The sequence below is a fragment of the Callithrix jacchus genome, chromosome 10 (genome assembly GCF_049354715.1).
Source record: "Callithrix jacchus isolate 240 chromosome 10, calJac240_pri, whole genome shotgun sequence".
Classification (NCBI taxonomy): Eukaryota; Metazoa; Chordata; class Mammalia; order Primates; family Cebidae; genus Callithrix; species Callithrix jacchus.
This window is the reverse complement of record NC_133511.1, coordinates 8,663,960-8,691,506: the sequence shown is the minus strand read 5'-3', so window position 1 is coordinate 8,691,506 and position 27,547 is coordinate 8,663,960. Positions and strand designations below refer to the sequence as shown.

Genomic DNA, 27,547 nt, shown 5'->3' with positions numbered 1-27,547 from the left:
TGCTCAGAGTCAAGTCTCTCAGCTTGTGAAGCACAGCAAAAAGAAACAATTCTGTTGAAAGATGAGTTTAACTGGAATATGGTTAGACACTCATCTCACTTCAGAGGCCACACTGTTTAGAAGTGCAGTTTCCCCTCCTCCCCGCTCACTTAACGTGTACGCCTATGTCCGATTTACTGTAGACATCACTGCCTTCAGGAAGCTCCTTCTGATTCACCAGGCCTAGATTAGACCTGTTACATATGTGGTCACCATGGTCATTCACTGTCAGCTCCACTTTCCACCGCCTCCCTCGAGTGCACAAACCACGGCACTCATCCAGCACAGTGCTGTGTAATTGCTTACTTAGCTACCTGTAACCTCCACTGAACAAAAAGCTTTGTGAAAGCAGGAAGGATATTTTTCCTGTTTAATGTTTAATCCTCTGTACCTGCACTCACTATGCCTGACCCATGACAGACACTAAAACATTTTTAGTTGAAAGAATGGATGGAAGAAATATTATAATCCAGAGACTAACAGATCAAGTGGGTATTTTTAACTCTTAAGTAAAATATCATTTAAATAATACACAAGATTCTTATTCTATTTCTTGGCACCCCACATAGAAGCTTTTAAAAATATTTTCATTGTAAGCATGGTCTAACTTCATCATACAGACTATATGAAATAAAAAATCATTTTTGAGCCCAAAGGCAATTACAGTATCTGAGGTCTTTGTTCCTCAAAAGGTACAAAACTCTTTCAAAACTTACTGGAGAAAAGAACACAGGATTCTGTGCAGTTCCCAGCACACCAATACACTCAATCAATGTCACAAAGCCCACTGAAACAGAGCTGGGTTTCCCACCAAGTTGTCGTGTCTTCAGCGATAACAACAACAATAAATCCTAACATCTATTAATTCTACCTATGTTAATTCCACATTTTCAAAGGGAGAATGAGAGGTGAAAGCCACAGAGCATAACACAGCCTAGACCAACACAGAAGATGGATAAAGATGAGCAAAAAAACCAGAGAACATCAGAGCAAGCTCTCCCTTCTATACCTGTTGTCAAAATTAGCACATGAAATCCTAAATCCTTAAAATGGAGTTTGGACCTCTGGCCCCAACTACTTCTGTACTATGGGTAGATAAGCTGCTCCCCTGTTCCACAGGTCTGTTTTTTAGGATAAATCAATTCTTCATGGCAGCATTCTTAAAGCTCACTCAAAGTCAAGTAATTTCCATTGTCCCTGAAATCATATTATAAGCAAGATCTCTTTTGGTCACGCTAATTCAACTGAGCTGAATCCACATCAGAACGCTTTTGAAATCTCAGTGCTAGGGTAACAATTCTGAGAATTCTAGAGGGTCAAAGGTGGTTTAAATTCTATTGCAGTTATGTATTGAACTAAGAAAGAAGACAGAAGTACAAACTCTTTAAAACCCTGTCTAAAGACATTTTTACTTGTCCCAAATGGGTGGGATTGCTATTGGTGGAGGCCAGGAATGATGCTTATCACCATCCCCAAACAAAAGCTTATCTGGGCCACCATACCAATAATGCTGAGGGTGGGAAACCACGGTTTAGGCAAGTCTATCTTATGGTTAGTCCATGGATGCAGGTCTTTAGTCAAGTGACATTATCCTGAGCTACCTCTCTTAACACGAGGGTAATTCTATACAACCTAACTGGGATTCTAGAACTAGGGAATTCGTTTAATTTATAAAGATCACACAGATCTGTCCCTAACTTTCATTGTGATCACGTCCGTTATTTTAGCCCTGAAGGCCTTGGTTTTCTCATCTATAAGAAGGACGCTGTAAGAAGATGATTACACAGTCTCCGTGTTCACAGGCCAAAACAAGAAACCTGCTAGGAAGCCACAAGAATGTATGTATTACATATGCGACAGGAATAAAATGCCTTGTCAGTAATCAAGCACTTACTGATATCCTCCTCTTCAAGCAAAGACAATTTCTTGTCAGCTTAAATAAAACAAGTTGACCAATCCCAGTCTCCACTAATGCAGACTTGTTAGCTGTGCCTGAAATTAAAATGGTTTTAATTTTCATATAATGCTTAAATACTTTCCATCTGAACCTGTATTTACGATGCTTTGGCATCTCTCAAGGTGCTCCTACTTCCTTCTTCATCACCACTACACTCTATGAACTTGGCTTCTTCCAACTCTCCGTCTATACTCTGTCACCTCTTAGATCATTTAAGCTATTAATATTAGGACCAATGATACAGCCTGTTACGATTACATTTCTTTTTTAACCCTGTAAATCTCCTTCATCAATCAATTAACCAATTCAAACACCCAGAGACTCACAGATCAAGTGAGTATTTTTAACTCTTAATATTAGAGTTAATATTGTGCCATGACATTAATATTAAGGGTAAGAACAGAAGCCAGAGCAGTTAAATGATAGTACAAAAAAAAAGATTAAAGACAATTTCTAGGTACAAAACACAACTAATTAACAGGATAAAACACATGAGCTACTAGAGAACCAGTTATATTAGCGAGGTGGTAGCATGGAAATGTTACTATAAGAGTAAGAAATGGCAGAAGAATGAAATGAAATGCCTGCTGTACACAGATGAAAGATGACCCAGAAACTATCATTAAAAATGTTACGGAAAAAAACCTATAGATATCAGATGCAGAAGGATTGCTGACATCCTGCCACAGGTTTCAAAGGTTAACTCTATCCTTTTTTTTTTTTTTTTTTTTTTTTTTGAGACAGAGTTTCGCTCTTGTTACCCAGGCTGGAGTGCAATGGCGCAATCTCGGCTCACCGCAACCTCCGCCTCCTGGGTTCAGGCAATTCTCCTGCCTCAGCCTCCGGAGTAGCTGGGATTACAGGCACGCGCCACCATGCCCAGCTAATTTTTTGTAATTTTAGTAGAGACGGGGTTTCACCATGTTGACCAAGATGGTCTCGATCTGTTGACCTCATGATCCACCCGCCTCGGCCTCCCAAAGTGCTGGGATTACAGGCTTGAGCCACCGCGCCCAGCCAACTCTATCTTTTAAAGATATATTAGACACACACGCAAAATACGGCTGCAGAACTTAGAACCAATTAACGCTCCCTTCAGACAGTCAAGTTACATGGAAACACTTGGAAGATAATGATTGAAAGTCACGTATTATACATTAAATCACATCCACCAAAATCAGACCCTATAAACCATTCCAAAAGAGGTACATTTATAAGAAAGACAAGGGACAGCAAACCCAACCCCAATGCGGTTCATCTAATGGTCTGACACATATACCAAGGAACTCAAGAGTGTATACATTTACTCCTAACGGTCAAGAGATCTAGACCATCCTGGCCAACACAGTGAAATACCATCTCTACTAAAAATACAAAAATGAGCTGGGCATGTGGTGCGAGCCTGTAGTCCCAGCTATTTGATAGGCTTAGGTAGGAGAATCGCTTGAACCCAAGGAGGCAGAAGCTGCAGTGAGCTGAGATTGCGCCATTGCACTCCAGCCTGAAGACAGAGCAAGACTCCACCTCAAAAAAAAAAAAGATTCAAATGAAGAGTGACTCTGTCTCCTTACAGCATTTTCACCTAAGAAAATCTTTAAGACCTTTTCATAATGTTCTTGTTTAAAACAAATTCTAGCTCTCCATGGCCTAGTTCTCTAAGTCCATGTACTAGCACTTCAAGGGTTCCCCCAAGCTTCCAGTTTCCTTTAATCATGTTAACTCTGTCATTAGTACCTCCCTTCTGTAAAGAAGCTCGTTTCGATTAAGCATGAAGTTTAACATTCTCAACTGTTAAATCAATGGACTCTTAATGTAATCTAATACATAGTACTCTGAAAACAAATGCTGAGCAAGTCACACTATTCGTCCCATTTCAATTGTTTCTGGCAAAGGTAGCAAATAGATAATAGCAAATAGACAGATTTTAAAGTGAAGGAATTTGTCAATGTACAAGTTTTCCTTGATTGATTGATTGACTGTAGATTTCGGGTCTCACTTTGTTGATCAGGCTGCTCTCAAACTCCTGACTTTAAGCAATCTTCTCGCTTCAGCCTCTCAAAGTGTTGGGATTACAGGCATGAGCCACGGGGCCCAGCCCCTCCAGTATTTCGTTATTTAATTCCATGTAAAATAACATGGAATAATGTCCCCTTTTTATAATTCAAGTAAAATTTTTAGCAGTATCTTTAATGTAGTTCTTTGAAAATGAAAAAAAAAAAAACATAAAACCCTAACTCTGTTTGCACAGAACATATCTTAGTGCCTCAAATACTTAGGCATAAAGGACTCAGAAAATGATTAGAAAAAAAAGAATAAAGAAAGGAAAAATACAACTCATATATCACACTTATATCTGTTAATAAGGATTACAGAAATAATAAAAAAAGGCCCTAACATAATCAGAAAAGCATATTTCTAGAACAACCTGAAGCAAAATGAGTAAAAAATAGCAGCAGGATTTCCAGGAATATAAGTAAAGGTACCAAACAAACAAGCACACTCTCAGTGTAGAACTCTTTCAGATTCATTAAAAGACTCATATGAGTATTGAATATATATTTGATACCAATGGTAAAAACGTACCTAGTTTTGCTTTCCGTATCTTCACTATCTGAATCTTCGGAGCTTCTGTACTTATCTGGATCAGGGAGTGTGCTTGGATCAAATCCACCATCATCTTCATCACTCCAATCCAGAAAGGCTTCCTCTTCATCTTTGGCCTAAAAATAATAATAATAAGGGAAACTGTATTGAAGAAGTCAGTTGATAAACAATCAGGTATTATTTCCAGACCCAAATGGAAACCCCTCGAACTGACATCCTTAGATTAGAAGCTTCTATTCTGGTGAAGGCCTTATGTGACTTTCAGAGCCACATCATTTGCTAAGAGAATGAAAATCCTTATCATTTCAAAAATAAAGTAAGATTCAGAAAACAAATCACTATTAAGTCCTTTCAACTCAATACAGTAGAAAACTGTCTATTTTATAATGTCCATGTAACTCAACTCAATTATCAAAGGAAGAAAGGTCAGGTGCTGCAGCATGCTCCTGTCACCCCAGCTACTCAGGAGGATGAGGCCAGGGGATTGCTTGAGCCCAGGAGTTCGAGGCGGTAGTACACAATGATCGCCTGTGAATAGCCACTGCACACCAGCCTGGGCAACATCTCTAAAACAAAATAAACATAAACATAAAGAAACAGCATATAAAGTTGTTTTAGTGCTCCTGTCCACACATGTCAGTTTCAAAGCTACCAAAAGTATTAGGTGAAAATATAAAAGACCAGAAGCAAGAGTACAGTAACATTTGTCTGATTTTATGACCACAATAGTTTAAGTCTTAAGAAACTATCAGACCTGTTAGCTAGGCATGGTGGCATGTGTCTGTAGTCCTGGCTACTCCAGGGGCTGAGGCTGGAAGATCCATTGCGCCAGAAGGCTGAGGCTCGAGTGAGCCATGATCACACCACTGCAAAGTCAGCCTGGGTGACAGAGCAAGACCCTGTCTCTTAAAAACAGAACAACGACAACAACAATCAGATCTGTACAAGCTTATTTGCAGTGATGGGTCTTCCAAATCCAAATGCAAGTGCAAAGTCACTAAGAACATGGGAAAAGGGGTGAAACACCAAGAAATGGGAAAAGTAATAATGCGTGGGAGGGAAGGTATGGAAGCTGAGATCTCTTCAGTTTCATGCAAGCAGGTAGGCAACTGGGCTTTCATGTTTTTAATTTTTCATGGTTATTTTTGTCAAAAAAAAAAAAACGCAACGTTAAACTTACTATACATTTATGTTATGAACATCACATAACAAATTTATTTCTGGTAGACTGGTTTTGTCAACTGCTAGATAAACTGAAACAATCACTGGCCCATGCATTTAATAAAAAATTATAAGTAGGACTAAAAAAAAACTTAAGGGTTTCTTTCAGTTGCCATCTTTACAATTCTTCTTCATACCAAATGATACAAACTTCAATGATTCTATATGATTCTTCTGATTTCAAATGATTAATGCCCATTCCCAGAAACTGAGGAAGAATTCAGAACAGCATAGCAGTGACTATGCTAGCACTATTATGCTATTCACCATTAAAGTACTCTAATGCTTTCTGATAACCTCTAAACATAAGAAAATAAGACTCAGTCACCACTGCAAAAGTCCCTTATTGTTTTCCTGGTGATGTTCTCATAAAAAAAAATAAAGGTCTGGAAAGAAATTGGGGGAAGGGGACTAGAAGCATTAAGCAGCCCGCTTGATAGCATATTTCATGGTTTACTTGAAAATAATCAAAGATACCAACAAAAATTGAATGTCATCATAAACTCAAGAATACTAATCTCCTGAGCTCTAAGATATTTCTAATTTTACAGTCTGCTGCTCTTAAAGGACTGTGCTGTCTCAAAGCGGAGGCAGAGCAGACTCGAACAGCTCTAAACATTTTGGTCTCAGGATGCCTTTATACCTAAAAAGAATGGAGGAGGCCAAAGAGCTTTAGTTAATGTGGGGAAGATCTACTCACATTTACTATATCAGAAATTAAAAATAAGAATTAAAATATACATATTAATTCATTTAATAAACTCACTATGCATTAAAAGTATATTTTATGAAAAATAGCTATAATTTCCTAAAGAATTTTAAAATTTTTCATACATTTTTGCAAGTCTCTTTAATGTCCTGCTTAAGTGAAGACAGCTGAATTCTCAAATCTGCTCTGCATTCATCGTTGCAATATTGCTGTGGTTGAAGTATATAAAGAAAACCTGGCCTCTCATATATAGATTTTGGGTAAGGGAAGAGCAATTAAACCTTTTCAGAAAACTACAGTTATTCTTTGTTGATTTCATAACAAATATCGATATATAATAGCTTCTTAAAAACTAGCTGCCATATGAAAATTGAAACCGTATCAACAAACTTTTTGTACTTTGTTATATTAAAATCCATTGGTCTGCCTTGCACTTTGAATGGATATTTAGCAAAAGATTTTGTAACATCATACACTGGTCACTTGGAAAATAATTGTTCACTGAATTACATACATTACCTTTATGTAAATCTCCAAATGTTGACACACTTCATTACAAAAGTGTTTTTTGTTTGTTTGTTTGTTTGAGGCAGAGTCTCACTCTGTCACCCAGGCTGGAGTGCAGTGGCTTGATCTCAGCTCACTACAACTTCCACCTCCCAGATTCAATCAATTCTCCTGCCTCAGTCTCTTAAATAGCTGGGATTATAGGCGCATGCCACCACACTCAGCTAATTTTTGTATTTTTAGTGGAGACGGGTTTCATCACGGTGGTCAGGCTGGTCTTGAACTCCTAACCTTGTGATCTGCCTGCCTCATCCACCCAAAGTGCTGGGATTATAGGCGTAAGCCACTGTGCCCAGCCTACAAAATACTTTTTTAAAGTCACATTTGTTAAACATCACAATCAATGTCTTTTTGTTTTCTTTAAATAACCCTTTTTAGTATTGGGAAGCTGTTGGTGGTTACAAATCTTCCAAAGTCAAATAATGAGAAATACTGGTTAATATAAGTTTTCCAAAATTCTTGTTTTCCTGAAAGCTCAAATGTTAACATCAGAAACAAATATTTTCAGTTGTTTTCCTTGAAGGGTAAGCAAGTATCATTTTCCTCTTTCCTAAAAAAGAGGCTTTTACAATTTTTCATTTATCCAAACAGTTGACTAGAATATATCTAGAAATGGTTTTGTGTTCATATTTCTTGGGACTCTGCAAGCTTCTTAAATCTGTAAATGACATTTTTCACTAAATATGGGGAGTTTCCAGCCATTATTCCCGTGAATATTTTTCTATCTCTTTTTCACCTCTCCTTTCAGGATGCAAGCACATGTATATTGGACCACTGCACAGGTTTCATGGGTTCTGTTCCTTTTTCTTCGATGATTTCTTTTCTATTCTTCACACAGGGCAATTTCTACTGAGTGTTCAGGTTTGCTGTTCCTTTCTTCCAACATTGCCAAACTGCTTTTGAGCCCACCTGGCGATTTTTAAAATTTTAGTAAATGTATTTTTCAGTTCTAGGATTCCCAGGTTTTTTTTGTTTTTTTTTTAATGGTTATCATTTCTCCGCTCAGATCATTTTTTCATTTATTGACACCATATTTTCTTTTAATTCTTTGAATATATTTAAAATAGTTGCTTTGAAGTCTTTGCTAAATTCAAATCTGAGCTAAGAGCCAACTTCTACTGATTGCCTTTTTTGGGTAGAGATCACACTTTTCTGTTTAATTCCATGTAGAAAATTTTTAATTTTTATAGTAAACTAGAGATTATAGATAACATAATACAGAAACACTAGATTCTATCATGTTTTCTGAGGATTATTGAATCTGTATTCTAACAGGTAGGTACCTTTCCTGGATTAAAACCACAGACTAATCCATAATAAGGAGCTGCTTATATGTGTTTTGATCTTGTGGCTTCTGGTTTCCTATGGGTGTCCCCTGAGTCTGTACAACATGGCACTTAGCCAAGAACTGAGGCAGAGTTGGGCTTATCCGCTCTATGTCTGCCTCTGGAGATTCCCCTAATTTCCAGCTGCCCTGCTGGCTTTGAGATATGTATTCTGACACTGCGCAGAATACATCATTCGACTGTATTAATATATAATGCCACCTTTTACTATGCCCCTTTAGTATTAGAAAGCAAGTAACCCTCACAAAATACGTAAAATTTAGTAAGACAATTTGATAATAAAACTTAATATAAATACTTTAACTCAATATTCCAATATAAATGTTTATTTACATTGGGGTATAGAACATACTAATTCAAATTAATAAAAACTTACTTTCAAATAGATAAAATGCTATTTGGATCTGTTTTAATGTGAATCTTGTAATTGACAACATCCAAGTCTTCTGATCTATAAAATGATTGCAATGTTCATACTATACAATATTGTCTGTGGTGCATTACAGTCAATTCATGATGATGACCAATAAAATGTGTAAAACCTGTATTATGGAAAGTATAATGTGACTAATACCCTTAATCTATTAATAAACAAAACCACTATCATGTACAACAGTCACTAAGTTAAAAATATCATCACCATAATGAAAACATTCTAAAGTACTAAGTCTTTTCAGCAAAGCCTAGAAGTTATGTACTTTCTAGCCATATACATTAAGAAAATGGACATTCTTAGCTGCTCTGTCTCTCTCTTTGATTTCATGAGTCATTTAAGAGATAATTTACAAAAATGGGACTGTGAAAGGAAAATATGAACCACAAAGTCATTAAGCCAAAGGGAAGTCAAGCTAAGAACTGAGTCAGACAAACCTGTCTCCTATTTTATTCCTAAATAAGATAGCTATAAAAGCTACATATCTCCCTCACAATTTGCCCACAAGGATATTAGTGTCGACAAAGGACAGACAGAACTCAAAGTCATCCCTCTGCTCATGTAAGACAAATTCTTATCTCATTGCTTCTTCTGCCCTGTTGTTTCACTAAAGCCAGACTAAGGCATAAGTGACTATTCTTCTACCTCTGTCTCACATGTAAATTGTGTATTTAGTAAGCAGCTAATCAGACACTCAAAAGAATGCAACTGCTTGTCTCTTATCTACCTATGACCTGGAAGCCTCCTCCCTGCTTCGAGCTGTCCTGCCTTTCCGGACTGAACCAATGTACACATCTTACACAAACTGATTGATGTCTTATGTCTCCCTAAAATGCATAAAACCAAGCTGTGCCCCGACCACCTTCGGGACCTCCAGAGTCTGTGTCATGGGTGTGTCCTTTAACATTCGCAAAATAAACTTTCAACATTGGTCGAGATTTGTCTCAGATATTTTGGGCTCACAGAACCACCCTCATTTTGACTTATTTTCATGAGTCAGACAAATATGCTCTGACATATCTATCACCTCACAACTGTCTGGAAAGGCAGGACAACTCGAAGCAGGGAGGGGGCTTCCAGGTCATAGGTACATAAGAGACAAACGGTCGCATTCTTTTGAGTCTCTGTTTAGTCTCTTACTAAATACACAATTTGCATGTAAGGCAGAGGTAGAGGAATAGTCACTTATCCCCTAATCTGGCTTAGTGAAACAATAGGGCAGAGGAAGCAATCACATAAGCATTTGTCTCATATGAGCAGAGGGATGACTTTGAGTTCTGTCTGTCCTTTGTCCAGACAGGCTCTACTGTTAGGACCTAATCATCTCCCAAAAGCTAAAGAGCATATTCCAATATTAGAAGGATCTTCAGAACTTAGAATATTCATTTAACAACTGTTTACTGCACACCTACTGGGTGCTGAGCATTGGTATAAAAGAAGAATGTAATCTGAGACACAGCATGCCAGTAAAGGACTCTGATTCAGCATTTTAACCTTAAGACTTTTAGCAAAATGAAATTTCTTCTAAGGCTGCTTTGCACAAAATTCATTCTTCTTCCTAAATTGCTTACTCACTTGCTTTCTTAATGTATGAATATTTTACAGAGTCCTACAGGACACTGATGATGCTGTAATTTCATAATGCCCTATTAAATAATGGTGCATCTTACTGATCATCTTTATTTCTTGTCTTTTCTGAAAAAATATTACACTAAGTAAGAGAGTAAGTAACATAAATATTACAATTCCAGTTTGCTATTTTTCTTACAATAATGAACACTTTAATATGAGACAAGTCACAAGACACTAATTTGTCTTCTGCTCCACTGATGGCTAGTTGTGTCTCCTTAGGCAATTAACTCAGGAAGCTCCTGTTTCCTCATCAGTGTAATCTGAACACGAATATCTACCATTCAAGGTTGTTAAGAGCAATGGAAGAGAAATGCATGTGATGATGCCTATACTAATATTTATCATCAACCCATGTGTGCGCACCGGGAAAAGACATTCCAGCAGTTTGGCAGTTATATCCTTAAGGACCCTCCTGCTTTCTCTAAATTCCAACATAAGCAGAAATATGAAGTATTTGTATCATCTCAGGAATATAGCAGTGTATCCTACTATAAAAATAAAAAATATTATACACAAAAGAATCTAATTCAAACTAAATAAATGATAAAGGCTCAAAGGGGTATAAATGTTAGAATGAACCATAGTTCCTGCGGAAGGTAAATAAAAGTACTACAAACCAGGCGTTAATAGTAAATCGTCTGATTACTAATATAACTCAATAATAAAAGCATTAATAAATACAAAAACATGGATAATATGATTTGGATCTGTGTCTCCACTCAAATCTAATGTTGAACTGTAATCCCCAATGCTGGAGGTGGAGCCTAATGGGAGGTAACTGGATGTCACAAGGTAGATTTCTCATGAAGGGTTTAGTACCATCCCCTTGGTACTGTCTTTGTGATATGTGGTAGTTTAGATGTATTTGTCACGCCCCCACTCTCTCTTACTCCTGCTCCAAGCCTTCTGCCATGACTGGAAGCTTCTTCGAGGCCTCCCCAGAAGCAGATGCCACTACGCTTCCCTATAGCCTGCAGCACCATGAGCCAATTGCCCAGTCTCAGGTATTTCTTTATAGTAATGCAAGGACAGCCTAATATGATGGATGAATCTCAAACGCATCTTGCTAAACCCCAAAAGCCACACCTCAAAGGCTACATATTAGATGACTCAATTGATAAGAAATTCCAGAAAAGGCACACTTCCCAGTACAGAAAACAGATCAGTAGGAGGCAGCAAGAGAGCCTTTCTGAGGTGATGAAACTACACCGCATCTTTGATTACGACGGATGCATCGCTAAGCATTTGTCAAAACCCATAGAAGTGAATCACAAACAGTGAACTGTACTGTAAGTTTTTTAGGAAAAGGACACCCCCATAGAATATTTTAATGACATTTAAAAGTGTTCACAATGGGTTAGTAGAATATAAAGAAAATACTGTAAAACACAAATATAGAGAAAACTTCAGGTGGTGGGATTGGATCACAGGATTTCCCACCCACCTCCTTTTAAACAATCTAATAGTACCTTACAATAAATAATATTTTTGAAATTAAAGAGATTAAACTTTTTTTAAACTCTAAAAGATCACTATATGGACTCTATTATGATAACAGGTTCAGGAAAGCTTTAGATTAAGAGTTCTTAACCTGAGGTTCCTGGAAGCCACAAAACCATTGAAACAATATGAAAAACATATAATAAATCAACATAACACATTGTGGGGAAGAGTAGAGCCGTAGGCAACCAGCAACCCCCAGTTGCTACTGCTTGGCGCTGAACTGATAAGAACATAGGTCTCAAATTAGACTATCCTGAACTTTAAGGTCATTCACCCCTGCAAGCCTTGAACATGTTTTAGGTTTCAGCTGCCTGATGACACACGCCAGGCTTAGGATATTCAGAAGCAGAAAAACAGAACAAAAGCACAAATGCAACATTTTTTAAGGGCAAAAGTTCCGAACATTTCAATAATTCATAAAACAGCCATGGAATGAGTGGGCTCATGTATCTCTCTGGCACATGGCTACATTTTCAATCTTTGGCCAAAACTGTCATGTCTCAGGGGAAAAGAAAAACCTCGAAGCGGCTAGTTGAGATCTATCTTCAGAGAAATAAACAGAGGAGATGGGTTTTGAGTCACGGACATGTTTGGTTTGCTACATTCGTCGTAGCTTGTTCCATCAATTTATCATCACTTCTCTAAGTGGGAACCCAATCCATTTCTTTCAGTTAGCTATTGAAAAACTACTTTTTGCAGGTATTAAAACTGGCTCAATATATGGTGAAAAATAAATAGCAATTTAAAATCAGAAATGAACTGAGTGAATTCAGGTTTTGACAAACACATATGAATGAATCCAGCAGAATGTGAAAAATCCATTAACCAAGTGCATTCAAAAAGGCAGAAACACTAAACAGCGGGGAAAACAGTCCTATAAATGTAAAAATTACAAACCATGACAGAGTATCTTGCCCAAAAAATGTCACCTTGATACCACTGAATGAAATGTCATTGAATGAACATTTCCAACCAACACCATTGTTTTCCTTTAGCATTTTGTAAAGAGGCCTCGGTCACTTCTGCTGAAACCACTCCATTCTAATAGAGCAGGATCATTTCCAAGTCACTGGTTTTAAATAAAATGACCATTTATAAAACGAAAAATCAGAGCAAAAAATTTTTTTCTTTTTCTCTCCCTCCCACTTCCCAATTATTATAATACCAATGACTCAAGGTAAGTGCAATACAACGAAAACCTTAAAATTAAAGCGTACTTTGATTTGGAAAACAGGCAGGCTTCAAAAAGTTAATCGTCAAGTTCTCACACAACCCAGCAACTCCAATCCTGGGTATGTACCCAAGAGAACTGAATACACATCCACAGAAAAACCTGCACATAAATGTTCATAGCAACATTATTTATAATAGTCAGGAAGTAGAAACAATATAAATGTCCTATAAACGGTAACTGGATAAATAAAATGTAGGCTACCCACACAAAGGAAAAACATTCTCTCTTGGTATCTGTGGGGGATTGGTGCCAGGACCCTGTAGAGTCATCCCTTAATATCCATGGTTGGTTAGAATCAAACAGAATTCATGGGGGCTGAAGTTCCTGACATGAAACGGTATAGTATTTGCATATAACCTATGCATATCGTCCCATATACTTCGTCATCTCTACATTACTTATAACACTTAATGTATTATAAATGCTATGTAAACAGTTCTTATACCGTATCGTTTAGGACGTAATAACAAGAAGTCTGTGCATATTCAGTAAAGAGACCATTTTTTTCAACTATTTTTCATTCACGTTTGGTTGAATCCATGGATGAGGGATTCACAGATACGTGGAAAGCCGATTGTACTGTCAATAAACAAATGAAGTCCCGATACCTGCTACGACGTGGATGAACCTTGAAGTCATGACGTTCGGTGAAAGAAGCCCATTGCGAAGGACCACATACTGTATGAATTGTCTGATATGAAATGCCCGGAAGAGGCAGATCACGACGACAGAAGGTAGATTAGTAGTGAAGGGGGAGTAATATGGAACCAAAGGTACGAAATTCCTTTTGGGGGTGTCAAGATGTTCTGAAATTAGATAGTGGTGCTGGTGGTGGCACAACTTTATGAATATTAAAAGCCACAGAACTTTATTTCTTCGAAGACATCAGAACTGTATGTCTTTTGTAGACATGTATTCAATTCTTTTATTATGTAGCTGGGACTGTAGTTGCTGGGTTGACTAACTTTTTGAAGACCGCCTGTTTTCCAAAGCAATCTTTAGTTTTACAATATATAAATTATCACTATTTTAAAAATAAAAAATTAAAGGTTACTTATTTTAATTTTTAATGTAAAGATGCAAAGTGTTTTTACATTCTACTCTTAAAAAATAGAAAGTATCATTTCTTTTTTTCTTTGTTATTTCCTAGAAAGCATTATTTAACAATGTAAAAATTCTCTTTAATTTCTCTGAAATGGTCAATCCAGTTGTACATTAAGAGAAAAATTAGACAGGAAGGGAAGAGGAAGAGACAGCATCTCAGCATAAGTTAAAAAACTCAGACTCAATAAGTTTATGGACACCTCCTGATTTCAAATCCCATCACTGCCAGAGACGCTAAAGAGATTATACTTACTTAAATTTTAAAAAGTGAATATTCAATAAGAGAAAAAAAATCCTTAACTTTTTAGCTTGAAGCAGGGTAAAGGCTATAGCCATAGAAAGTGTTAATACTGCCATTACACAAACTCAGATTTGAAAACTGAGACTTAAAGGGGCGAAAGAACTTTCTCAATGACGCAGTCTGTAGAGTCGGAAAGAAATTCCAGTATGTTTCACTCCAAAGTCCAAAGTCCAACCTCTTCCCATATGTCATGAAGATCCAACTTCACTTTTGAGAAATCCAAAGGCATGTCAGCTCAGGATTCTGGGTCCAGTTATGGTTATGACTCAAACATAGCTAGTTGGCATGAAATTTTGTGCCCTAAGCCTCTAGCCACAATCATTACTGCACACCTTTAACTCCTCATTTATGTTGCTGTTTAGATACATTCTACAGCCTTAGAAGAAACATTTCATGAGTTACCGCCAAGGGTGTTAACCTCCAGGGAATTCTTTGTTAGGGACCATATTATTGATACCATTGATACCGGTCTCATGAAAACTGGTCATGTGAGTAACAAACAGAGCTTAAGAGAAGAACTAGAACAGACTAGAAATCGGACACTAAGAAAGTCTGATGTTCCGCCTGAGTAGCATCTCTCTACAACAAAGAACAAGGCAGTCCTTTCATTATTCTATCAAGGATCAATGAAGTTATCCGCAAGTTCCACTGGCTGTTTAAATTATTATTTCATAAATGTCCACAGACAGTTTTGCTCTGGTTCTTTCAGAATCCAACATTACTGACTACATTTTAAGATATTTAATACATTTCCATAATGACTTTTTTAATACCCTAGATATCAAAATCCCTATACATAGGTGGTAAAACATTTTGGTTATTCCGAATGAAATATTTGTGACTTTCAGATATTTGTGCTGACTGGCCTATCTTTCCTCTTGTTTATAATTCTGATAAGAGCCAAAGAGGAAAAAATTCTTATAGAGTAGCTGCTTATTAGCAAGTAAAATACTTAAGACTACAGCATGTTTATGAGCTTCCGGTTTATTCAGAGCAAAGGGATGCTTTCTGAAGTCTTTATTTGTAGACACACTCCAACATAACCCCAGAATGGTCACAAAACTACAAACTCTGTACTCTAGGATGCAGGGTAAAGTGTCTCAGAAGACATTTGTAGGCTCATATATACTGCTTCCAGTTTTAGTCTTGGTAACAAATTCCATAATGAAAAGTTAGCTACACATATGGAAGCTGAACTTTAAATCATGTAAATATCTTCTAATACAAATCTTAACTCAGAAATAATGTGCTTGTTGTCGCTCTTGGTCTAGAAACCTAGGACTATGATTAGCTTGTGCATTAAATTCATGCAACAAATATTTACTGAGTGCTTACTATGCATGATGGACACATGGTCAGGGACTTTGGGGATACAAAGAAAAACCAAATCTGTTCCCTGCTCTAAAAATGCTTCCAGGCCGGGCGTGGTGGCTCAAGCCTGTAATCCCAGTACTTTGGGAGGCCGAGGCGGGTGGATCACGAGGTCAACGGATTAAGACCATCCTGGTCAACATAGTGAAACCCCGTCTCTACTAAAAATATAAAAAATTAGCTGGGCATGGTGGCACGTGCCTGTAATCCCAGCTACTTGGGAGGCTGAGGCAGGAGAATTGCCTGAACTCAGGAGGCGGAGGTTGCGGTGAGCCGAGATCATTCCATTGCACTCCAGCCTGGGTAACAAGAGCGAAACTCCATCTCAAAAAAAAAAAAAAAAGCTTCCAGACAAACACAGTCAGTAACATGGGGGCATGTATTACTCTAAATGAGGGAGGGAGGATGCTCTGCGGGAGAAACTACACAGTTTACGTACTAGGGAGGCAAGTCCAACAGAAGGCTAGTTCTGGCACTGGGACAGGGTGGAGGTGGTGGCAGATATTAGGCAAGGCTTCATGAAGGAGATGCCATTTCAGGTATGCTCAGGGTAAACAGGGATTGGAACATGTAGAAGTGATGAGGAGGGCATTTAAGTGATGGCACAGCATAAACAAAGACACAGGACACAAACTGTGTAGGTACATACAAGGTAGACACTGGAAACATAACTAGTGAAGGTACCAAGGTACCAAGTCCCCCTTCTTTTAAGCAGAGACAGTCCCTTCCCAGAGTACACAGCTTGGGAAGCAGGATTTTAACTCCCACAGGCTCTCTCAACCAGGTACTATTCCACTGCTAACCTGACAACCATATGGGGCAAACTTGGGCATGTATGGGAAGAACACACAGGGCAGTGGTAGTTACTTCTGCTAAATCTTGGGTCCACCACTCCAGTTGTGCAACTTTAGGTAAATTACAACCTTACTGTCCAGAGATTCATTATCTGGAATAAAACAGCATTAATAACTAAGTAATGACTCAAAAGCCTAATGAGAAAACAAATATAAAGTGTCTTATACTAAGCTTGGCTAATGCAGGCACTCAATCAGTGACAGCAGGAGCAGTTGTTCATGTTAGCAGAAGGAAAGCAGAGGCCTTTAAATATTCTAGAAAGGTGGCCTAGACCTGGAGTTCTGAGCTGACATATCTTTGGATTTCTTAGTAGTCAAAATATCTATACTAGGGGGCCATTATTTTAGCCAGGTATGTTAGGCCATTCTTGTACTGCTATCAAGAAATAACCTGAGACTGGGTAATTTCTAAGAAAAGAGGTTTAATTTGCTGACAGTTCTGCAGGCTATACAGGAAGCATTGCACTGGTATATGCTCAGCTTCCAGTGAGGCCTCAGGAAGCTTACAATCACAGTGGAAGACAAAGGGAGAGCCAGTGTCTCACATGGCAAGAACAAGAGATGGAATTTTACTCTTCCTATCCAGGCTGGAGTGCAATGGCACAATCTCAGCTCACGGCTATCTCCCCCTCCTGGGTCCAAGTGATTCTCCTGTCTCAGCCTCCCAAGTAGCTTAGATTACAGGCATGTGCCACCATGCCCAGCTAATTTTTTTGTATTTAGTAGAGATGGGGTTTCACCACATTGGTCAGGCTGGTCTCCAACTCCTGACCTCAGGTGATCTACCCACCTCAGCCTCCCAAAGTGCTGGGATTACAGGCATGAGCCACCGTGCCTGGCGTGGTACTACATATTTTTAAACAGCCAGGTCTCATGAAAACTCACTGACTATTACAAGGACAGTGCCAAACCATGAGGGATCTGCCCCTCTGACCCAAACACCTCCCACAGCCCCCACCTCCAACATTGGGAATTACAATTCAATATGAGATGGGGTGGAGACACATATTCGAACTACATCACCAGGTAAAGGTAAAGTTTAGGACGACAAAATAATTCTAATATTGCTGCGCATGTCTTTATGCTGATACAAAGGTACCAACAATCATAGGAATAGATTTCCTTTTATTCTAATATTATCTCTTACTATTTTATTTTCTTTTTACAAAAAAAAAAAGTGGTAACTGTGCATGCTTTTTAATGTCCCTAATGTGTAAATATAAACAGGTGGCAACACCATATATCTCCATTTCTTTTGAAATGCAGAACTATGAGAACTAGTATATTCAATATACTCCTGAGAGCTCTATAATTGGTTTTAAAATCTATCTACAGGCATCATAGATTTCATCCCAAGATTATAATGTTAAGAAATGCCACTTGGAAAAATCAAAATAATTTATAACTTTACACAGGAGGGAGGAACAAAAAACAATAAAGATGGTTCCAGAACAATACTGCAGAGAAAAGGAATTGATATAGACAGGTGCATTTGTAGGATCAGAAACTAGAGGCAGTTGAAAAGTGAGAAAGTGAGAATAAACTAGAGATTGAGAAATATCCAGAGACGGGAAGTTGCAGCTGACATTCAGAACTTTCTTGTGCTCAATGCACACGTGAGAATACTAGGATTTCTGGTGGCTTCCTTGAAGAGACGTACACACACAGTTCTTATTCTGTATGACTCCCATGCAAACATGTATACATTCATTAACTGGCATGTTGTTTCTTCTATTAATCTGCCTTTTGTCAGCTGACTTTCAATAAACCCAGAAGGCAGAGGGGAAGTTCTCTATTTGCCCCTACACTTTTGGCACCGGGAGAAGGATACCAAGGTCCTTTCTGCTCTTCTGGAAAGCACATTCCAGGGGCCCTAGAGGCTGACAAGCTAACAAGAGGGTGAGTGCTTCTTACCAGTCAGGCTCCCAGTCTCTGTATATGGAATCTGGTTGAGTGGGTGGTAAAAATCTCTATTTATCTTTTTTTTTTCTCTCCAAATTTTTGATTAATGGGAGAAAATTATTTGTATGACTTGACTTAGGTGTAAAAATCCTGGGTGTATTTTCAACACAAATATTCATATTTTCTGATCCTTTTTCTCCCAGAAATAGCCTTTTTTCTGCTCTTTCTGTGTCATTTGTTATAAAGGGTCCCTCTCATCTTATTTTACATCCTTGAGAGCTTGCTTTGTGACCAAACGGGAACACCTGCTCTTGGTTTTCACCATCTAGGGGACATGATTTTCGGGTCATGTCTGGTGGCCGGCCTGAAAAGATTGGGAACCCGGAGACATGTAACTTATTAAGCAGCCTAATCTTCGTTTTGAATGTGTCAAGCTCTCAGGAGAGTTTATCTTAAGTCCCATCCATAATGGGCTTTTGTAATCTCGATTCTTGTTGTCTGGTTAGTCCTGGGAAAGTCCAATCCCAGAAGGGCCTACTCAGTATCACGGATTAATGGGTCTGTGACAGGGCAGCCCTTCACAAATGTGTGGGATACTGGAGGCACTGTGTGCACAGATGCTTTTCTTGACGTCTGTGCAACGAGAATTGTTTTCTTTCTTTGCCTATTTCAGGGAGTGATTTTTTGGAGGATCACGGGCACTATCTCCTCTATACCTTGTCTAGAAACAGCTTTTGCTTCTACAGTTAAAGTTTATTCTAAACTTTGTGGGCTTTCCATGAAGAGGCTTACTGGACTGAGTTGCTACTAGAATAATACACCATTGGAAATCCTGATTGTCAGCGGCTGGAAGACGGCTCCTTTGAACTGGAAAGACGTCTGTATTTGAAAAAGACTTTGGAGAACTCACATTCCAAGCAGTTGCCTTACTTGTATTTATGGGAGGATCCAACTGAAAGAAGATATATATTAGTGTCATGGCTAGCCTTAGATTGTCTCTTAAAAAGAAACAAGAAAGCAGAGATCAGATTTAAAATAAAGTTAAAATCCTATGTATGCTCAAACTGCCTGCCTCGGGTCCCCTACAGGATTTGCAAAAAAAGGTCATTCCACCTTGTAGTCAAGTAGTTAAAATTCTACACTTACACTCTGGCAGCCTAAAAGTTTGATTGCCTGCCAAGGAACCAGTCCCTTGGAAATGTAAATGCTTTAACACAAAAGGGGAAAGAAAAAAGAAACATTTATTTTTAAAATGGGTTTGATATTCGTGTGAGTCAACTTTTGGGGTACCCATTTGTTACTGATCCCTTTCCCTTCCATGGACAGCTTCTGACTTCCTATCTCACTAACTGTCTTCTTTAATCTTCCGTCTATGGGGCACACAGTTGTCAGGCCTTTGTGTGTAGAGAGTCAGCTGGAAAGCTGAGACCCTAGAGAATCTCGCCAAGCAGAAACATGGGTTGTCCCCTGCTTGCAGCTCGTGAAACTCTGCGTTCTTTGAGCTGTCTTTGGGGGTGGTCCTGGATCTTGTGAGGCCTGCGTTGCGCTTCTTAGGAGATAATTTGTGCTTCCTTGGTGAAGTCATAAAAAGTTTATTGGTTTTGGTACTGAGACACTTGGAAGGTACCTTCAGTTTAAAGACGTTAAAAAGCCAGGAATAATTAGCTGTTTCAGCTCAAGTCTAATAAATTTTTTAAAAAGTTTTTTAAAGAGCTCTATGGTCAGAAGTCAGCTTAATTAAAAGCTTAGATTTGGATTACCATCTTTTATCTTAAAGAAAGTCTTTCTACTTTTTCTCTTTGGATCCTACTCCCTCCCCTGGCCCCCAGCTCAAGTCAACTGCAACACTTAGTTTCTCAGCCTTCTAGTCAAGACAAGACAATGTCACTAGTACGTAAGGATTATGTGTGTACCAAGTATTCAGTACAAGGAAGGCACTCCATAAAAAGTATGTTTCTTTCCCATCAGAGAAGCAACTAAGAAAAGATATGAGGATGGATTTATAATACCAAACTGGTTTGAATTCCTCTAAATATGTATCAGTTATAGAATGATTAGGATTTCAAACAGCTCAGCGACAATCCGGTAAAGACCAGGAGTGCTCTTGCTTTAAAAATATACTCTAGACTGTTTTCTACTACAGGACCAATCAGATACCTTCGAACTCTAAAACAGGCATGGGTTAGCATCCTGTGCTAAAGGAGACTGGTAACTAAACGGATACCAGTAGACGCATTTATTATCACAGTCACACACCACAGAAAACGTGCCTGCACCAGTTCCTTCTATGATAAGCCTAGAGAGTGCAGTTAAAACATGCATTGGCAGGAAAAAAATAAACATGTGAAGGACTTCTGCTTTGCAAAAACCACCAGTTCTAAATACCATCAAGGGCTGCAGATATCTGTAGTGCTGGATGCACAAGCATGCTTGTTCATCTGTTTTGCCTTTTAAATGTGCAGGTGTCCGCTGTCAGTACTCTTCAGAACATACAAATAACTAGCAAGAATTGCTCTGTAACCGTTCTCAGTAGCTGTGTTCTTACGCCTGTGATCTAAGATGGTTAATACAGTCATGGCAAAGTGGATCTCCTACGAAAGTCATTTCCAATTAATGTGCATCTTAAAGTTCTGAGTCACTTCCTCTGAACGATTAAATTTGGGTGGCATGATGTATGCAAACATTCCAGTCCTGCTCGGTAAATAGAGAATTACCACGAAGAGGAAGTTGATGTAACTTTCTTTCTGGCATAAACAGTTTATTTCAAGCCATAAAGCTATCACTACAAAGCAAGAAAACAATTTAGTATTCTGGGCAGCAGGCTGATAACTTTTCATTACTCTGAAAACACTTACTGAATTTTCTGAAAGCAGGACAGTTAGAACAGAAGCATCATACATGGTTGGTATCCGGGCATCTATGCTATTAAAATAGGACTTGTGATCTCTCCTCTGCTATTAGCTCTGTATTAAATAGAACTACTAAACTTTGGGTTAAAATTCCTCAAATACTTTTGGTGGCAATTACTAAAGACTAGTGCTACCAACAGTATTATTAAGTGAGCTTGTATTATTAGTTATATCTTTCAAAAATCCCAGTAAAGATACAGAGACGGTACCTCCAACCCAGTACCTCCACCGCTAAAACATGCAAAACGTATTATTCTCATGCCCTCACCTTTTTTAATCAAGAAAAGGCAATTAACTAGGTCATAATTAACATCTGATCATTAGCTTTTCATAAAATTCACTTGTGCAGCGAAAACCTTCCAGTGCTGCAATTCTCTAATCCTTCTCTTTACAGTTTGATGCACAGTCTTTTATAAGTGGATTTCAATAGGGCAACATTTAATATAATCAATTTTCCATTTAGACGAACTCAAAGACAATGTTTTGTTTGCATATACTTTGGGGAGATGAATACCTAGGTATATAGCTAACTTATCCACTGCATACATTTGCATGAAATTTCTATTTTCTATTACTTGCTCTGTTTGGAAAAAAAATTACCTAATCTTGCATATCAATCTTGAATATTCTGTTTACAATCAATGCTCCCCTTGTAAGGGACTGACAAAAACAATTTCCATACATCATTGAGGTGTTGGACTCAGATTAAATCACCTATCCACATGTAATTATTTAAAGATAAATAGTTGAGACTACAATCTCTGGTTATGACATATTTGAAGGACAGTTTATTTTGTGCAGTTTTTTTAAAGAGGTACTTCCCCACACCCACCAAAAAAAAAATAAGGAAAATAGACTGCCATAAGGAAAACACAAACATGGTGCATATTCTAAAGGTTTCGGCAATATCAGAAGGACCAATATCATTATTTATGGGTTAACATTTAAAAATCAAAAATAACAACGTCTAGCACGTATTTAATGAATAAAAAAAGTGAATGAATGCTATGTGTTAGAATTTCACATTTTACAGATAAGAAAATTATAGGATTAGTAGACAAATAAGGCAGTACAGCTAGAACCCAAATCTTGACTTTTAACATAAAATTAATTTTAAATAAAGCTAATACAAAATTCTTTCCACAAGAGATAATTTAAACAAATATCCCTTACCATCCAAGTACTACCAAGTTAATGATATGAATAATCTTCAAATCCATCCTAAACTATCACTAATTAAGAAGCTACCACATATGTTAATAAATTCTCATGTGCACCTCATATTTTCCTTCCTTTCTTCAGTAAGTATTTATTGATCATCTGCTATATGTCAGTTTAACAGACGAAAGATTTCTATAGAGTAAAATACCTGTTAATAGAGCTAATATAATTAGCATACACACATACACATAAAATAAATCTAAGAGGAGTGAAGATTTCACATAAAAGATTCTAAACAATCTTGAAGATGAGTTGGAACTTATAAGGCAAAGAGAAAGATGGACAGGCAGGAAGGAACGGGGGTGTTCAGTACAGAAACAGTGAAGGACAGGGGAGAACACTGGGAAGGGCCAGTTGGACATATGCTATGGAAATCTGGACTTAATTCTGAGTCCCGGGTTATTAGCCTTTTAGAAATGAGAACTTCCTTTATTCACTTAAAAAAAATGTATAGATCCCTCAATTCCCATCTTGTTCCAAATGATAATTGTACTTCTGTCATCTGAGAATGTATGCAATAACAAAAACTATTATGAATTTAGAAACTCCTTTTTAAAGTATATTTTTCACTAGTTCTACTAATAATATCACTCACATATTTTCAAATTAATAGTATATTATGTAGGATAATTATTTGAGGCATGTCTTTAAAACATGCTGATTGCACAGGCATTACTACAGGATGATAATCCAAATTCAGAAAAACACCAACAAATGAGGTTAAAAATACTAATGGCAAAGGATATGAAATCACATGTCTTAGTCCATTTGTCATACTATAAAGAAATACTTCAGACTGGGTAATTTCTGAAGAAAAATGGTTTATTTGGCTCACAATTCTGTTGGCTGGAAGACTGGGCATCTGGTGAGAGCCTCAGACTACTTCCAGAGAGGAAAGGTATCAAGCTTGTATAGTGATCACATAGTGAGAGAAGAAGCAAGAGAAAGAGGGAGACAGGTGCCAGCTCTTTTCACCAGCTCGCTTGACAACTAATAGAGCAAGAACACAGAACTCACTCATTACCACCAGGCTGGCACCAAGTCTTTCATGAGGGATCTACTCCCAAGACCCAAACACCTCACTCACTAGGCCCCACTTCCAAAACTGGGGAGATAAAATTTCAACATGAGGTTTGAAGGGTCAGATATCCAAACTATAGCAACATCTGTTCTGACTACTACAGAAAGCACAAGACAATGCTGCACATTCCCAGATCCATGTGCAGGCTTTCCGGGTCTCTCAGCCATCTGGCTGGAGACATTAAGAAGCTATTGATAATACTTGAACAAACTGAGGATACTGCCAGGTCTGAGAAACTCATCTTTGCTAATTTTATGGTATATTTTTTTTTAATATAACATCCAGGTATAGCTCTTCTCTATTCTCTGTGCCCTCCCCACAAAGTGTTCTGCAGAATTCTGGCCCCATGCCTGCTGCTCATCAAATTCAACTAGCACAATCCTGAGTGTAAACTATGACAACACTGCATGATCAGATGGCCGATTTTATAGGTGCAACATACTTTGGAGGACAGGGTTGGCGCTTACTTGAAGTTCATTCTTGAACCACAATATGTAACATAAGGTCAAGAGTAAAGGCATTATGCAGAGGACTGATTTACATTCTCTGAGACGTCTACTTTTTCTTTGGACATTGGTTAAGTTATCCATGGAGTCATGTATAATTTGAGAAGGTCCACAATGGAAGGCTCCATTTATTAAAGGGATGTGTTGTTCATTCATACTGCTTTCTGCACATACAAGAGTCCATGGATAGACAGACTTACTTATTATCTGCCGGCCAATCCTGATTTCATTGGCTAGGTTATAACCTCAGCCCTGCACAGTGCCTGGAAGGGCTCGGGAGGAGAGTGAAACGTGATCTTTCAAGGGCCTGGAATGAAGTTGGGAGCACAGGCACCATTGCAGGATGACAAGAATGAAGGAAAAACCAACAGACCAGGTTTTAAAAATGTAAAAATTCTTCAAAATCCTTAAAATCTTCTTGAGAATGCTGGCCTAAAACATAATTCCTGATCATCACCAAAACGCTTAATGAACACCCCACTCTGCTGCACAGTGACTGTAACTGCTATGGGAGTCATAGGAGTTCCACAAGGGCTTCATAATAGGCAGGATACGGACTTGAGACAAAATTTTTAAACTAAGTGGTGGATGGAAAGATGTCACACAAAAATGGCCCTTGAATACAGAGGAAGAGCAGGGAGAAGGGCTGCGTGCACTAGAGCAGGCGCATGCTGAGAGGGGAAGGAGAAAATCAGGTCACATCCAGCAGTTCAGAGCTAAGCCTTAACCTCAGCTACTGCAGGCATCGGCATGTACAGATGGGATTTATTCCTTAGTCTCAACCTTCAGCTCTTTATTATAATATTTTCATGGTTCCTCCCTCATTTCTAAATATATTTACCCATTATTTTATTATAATTATTCTCCCAAGCTCTCCCAATTCTCTGTGGAATAGAACTTGGTATAATAAACAAGTAAATTTCTGGCAGGATTGTAGGGTAAAGTCATATGATGCTGAAAAAAGTAGTTTAATGAATGAGGAGCTACACGGGTTCCTAAGCCTACCCTCAAGTGGCATACAGGCTTTTTTTTTTTTTAAGTGGCATTTGAAAAACTCACCTAGCAGCAAGCACCATGTCAAACCAAAAAAGGGGGAAATACAGCACTACAGGTACCAGGTGACACTCAGAGGACTTGAGAGCTAAGCAGCAGCTCCAGAATAGCCGAGGGCATTTGCAACGTACCACTGATAAATCCTACATGGGCACCATTTGTTATTCCCAAAAAGCTACTGGGGGGCAGGAGTCTCTCCCTCTCAGCTATGACTGAGCGACAGTTTATCATAGATGGATTCCTGAACAAACAGCCTGTTTACAGGTTATCAACATCTAAGCACAGAATGTGGGCTCCATATGTTTTTTTTCTCATTCGTAGAATTGATCATGATTATCTAAGACATTTCTATGAAACTACATTTATCCTTATAAGAGACAGAATAGTGAAATTCTCAGGGAAAGCCTTGGACTAAGACAATCCATGCACCTACCAAAGGTCTATTGGTTTATTCTGTATTATCTGGTCTATATCAAGTTCTTTATGCTTTTTTATCTTTATAGAAATGTTCAACACACATTTTTTTGAATCTCTGCTACAAAATAAAATTCCTTAACCTATTTAAGTATTGAAAAATACTTATTAAAGAATTGGGGCTGGGCACGGTGGCTGAGGCCTCTAATCCCAGTACTTTGGGAGGCCGAAGCGGGTGGAGTTTGAGACAAGCTGGCCAAGATGGTCAAACCTCATGTCTACTAAAAATACAAAAATTGGTGGTGGGTGCCTGTAATCCCAGCTACTCAGGAGGCTGAGATAGGAGAATCGCCTGAACCCGGAGGGCAGAAGTTGCAGTGAGCTGAAATCACACCTCTGCACTCTAGCCTGGGTGACACAGCAAGACTCCATCCCCCCAAAAAAATGAAAGAATGAAAAAAGAAAAAAAGAATCGGTATGTTATGCATCGCATTTTCTTTATATGCTACAATGCTTCCAAATGCCGGAGCAATCATTTACACTTATGATGTGGCTGTTCAAACCAAACTTCTAAGCAAAAACATTTTCTCATTCTCATGCTTCTTTTTCATTCTTGGCTCTGTCTTCTAAAATTTTTTGTTTGCTTTATAATTCTGGTTTACTTGTCCCATAGCAGCCATACGCACACAGGTAAATGGTTATTCTATGACTAACTCACCTTTCAAGGTTTCTCCATATATTGCTGTCATTCAAGTTCTAATGTGAGCTACAGAATTTGGCATTTGTTATGGTCATCCATACTTTGGCCAAAGTTTTTTTTCAGCAATATTGTATTTCTTTAATAAAAAGAAATCTGGAGCAAAACAAAATGTTAACATTTGATATTAGTAGGAATAAAGATAACTTTATTTTGTATCTTTTCGATTAGTTTTAAAGGTTGTATTAGTTAAAATTTCAAAAAATCTTAAATATCAATGAAAGGAATACTTTATGTTTAAAAGAAAAATATCTTTCAACCATTGTGGGAATCCTTACTGAAGCTTTATACAGTAATGGTATTTCTAGGTCATAAATAAAGTAAAATTTCCATTATTCAAACACATTAAACTGGAACCTTCAATTAAGTAAAAACTTGGGGACATTAAAATTTTAGATGAAAGAAGCGATATGAGTTATGAATCACTGCAGATTTCAGCTTTATTCTCTTGTAATTATGAGATCTACAAATTACGTAATAATAAAAGCTGAGAAAGACAACCTGAAGCACTAAGGTCCTGAAATCAGAATTCTCATACCTGTATAATCAGTACAATTTACACAGCACTTTGACGATACTGACTCTTAATTCTCAAACAAACCTATCTGATGGGCCTTTATTTCTGTTTTATAAAAAAGGAAACTATGACTCAAATATAAAATACCCTGGCCATGTTGTTGGTAAATGGGCAAGGTCTGGATTAGAATTAGGTCTTCTAGCTACAAATTATGTTCTTATCACTAAATCATACTACCTTGTATTGTAGAAAACTAGATTTCAACCTTGGAGATGAACACAAGGGTCTACCAGTTAGCTTTCAAAAAAAGTC

General features: G+C 37.9%; 1 protein-coding gene across 4 annotated transcripts in view; it reads right to left on the bottom strand.

Moving 5' to 3' along the window:
• DDX10 (DEAD-box helicase 10) overlaps positions 1 to 27,547 on the bottom strand; it is a 283,882-nt gene that overhangs the window by 25,157 nt on the left and 231,178 nt on the right. For all 4 annotated transcript variants that reach the window (XM_035264462.3, XM_078339398.1, XM_035264461.3 and 1 more), the window contains one exon: positions 4,580 to 4,716. In XM_035264462.3, coding sequence (XP_035120353.3) covers positions 4,580 to 4,716 — 137 coding nt within the window. The remainder of the gene's footprint in view (positions 1 to 4,579; positions 4,717 to 27,547) is intronic.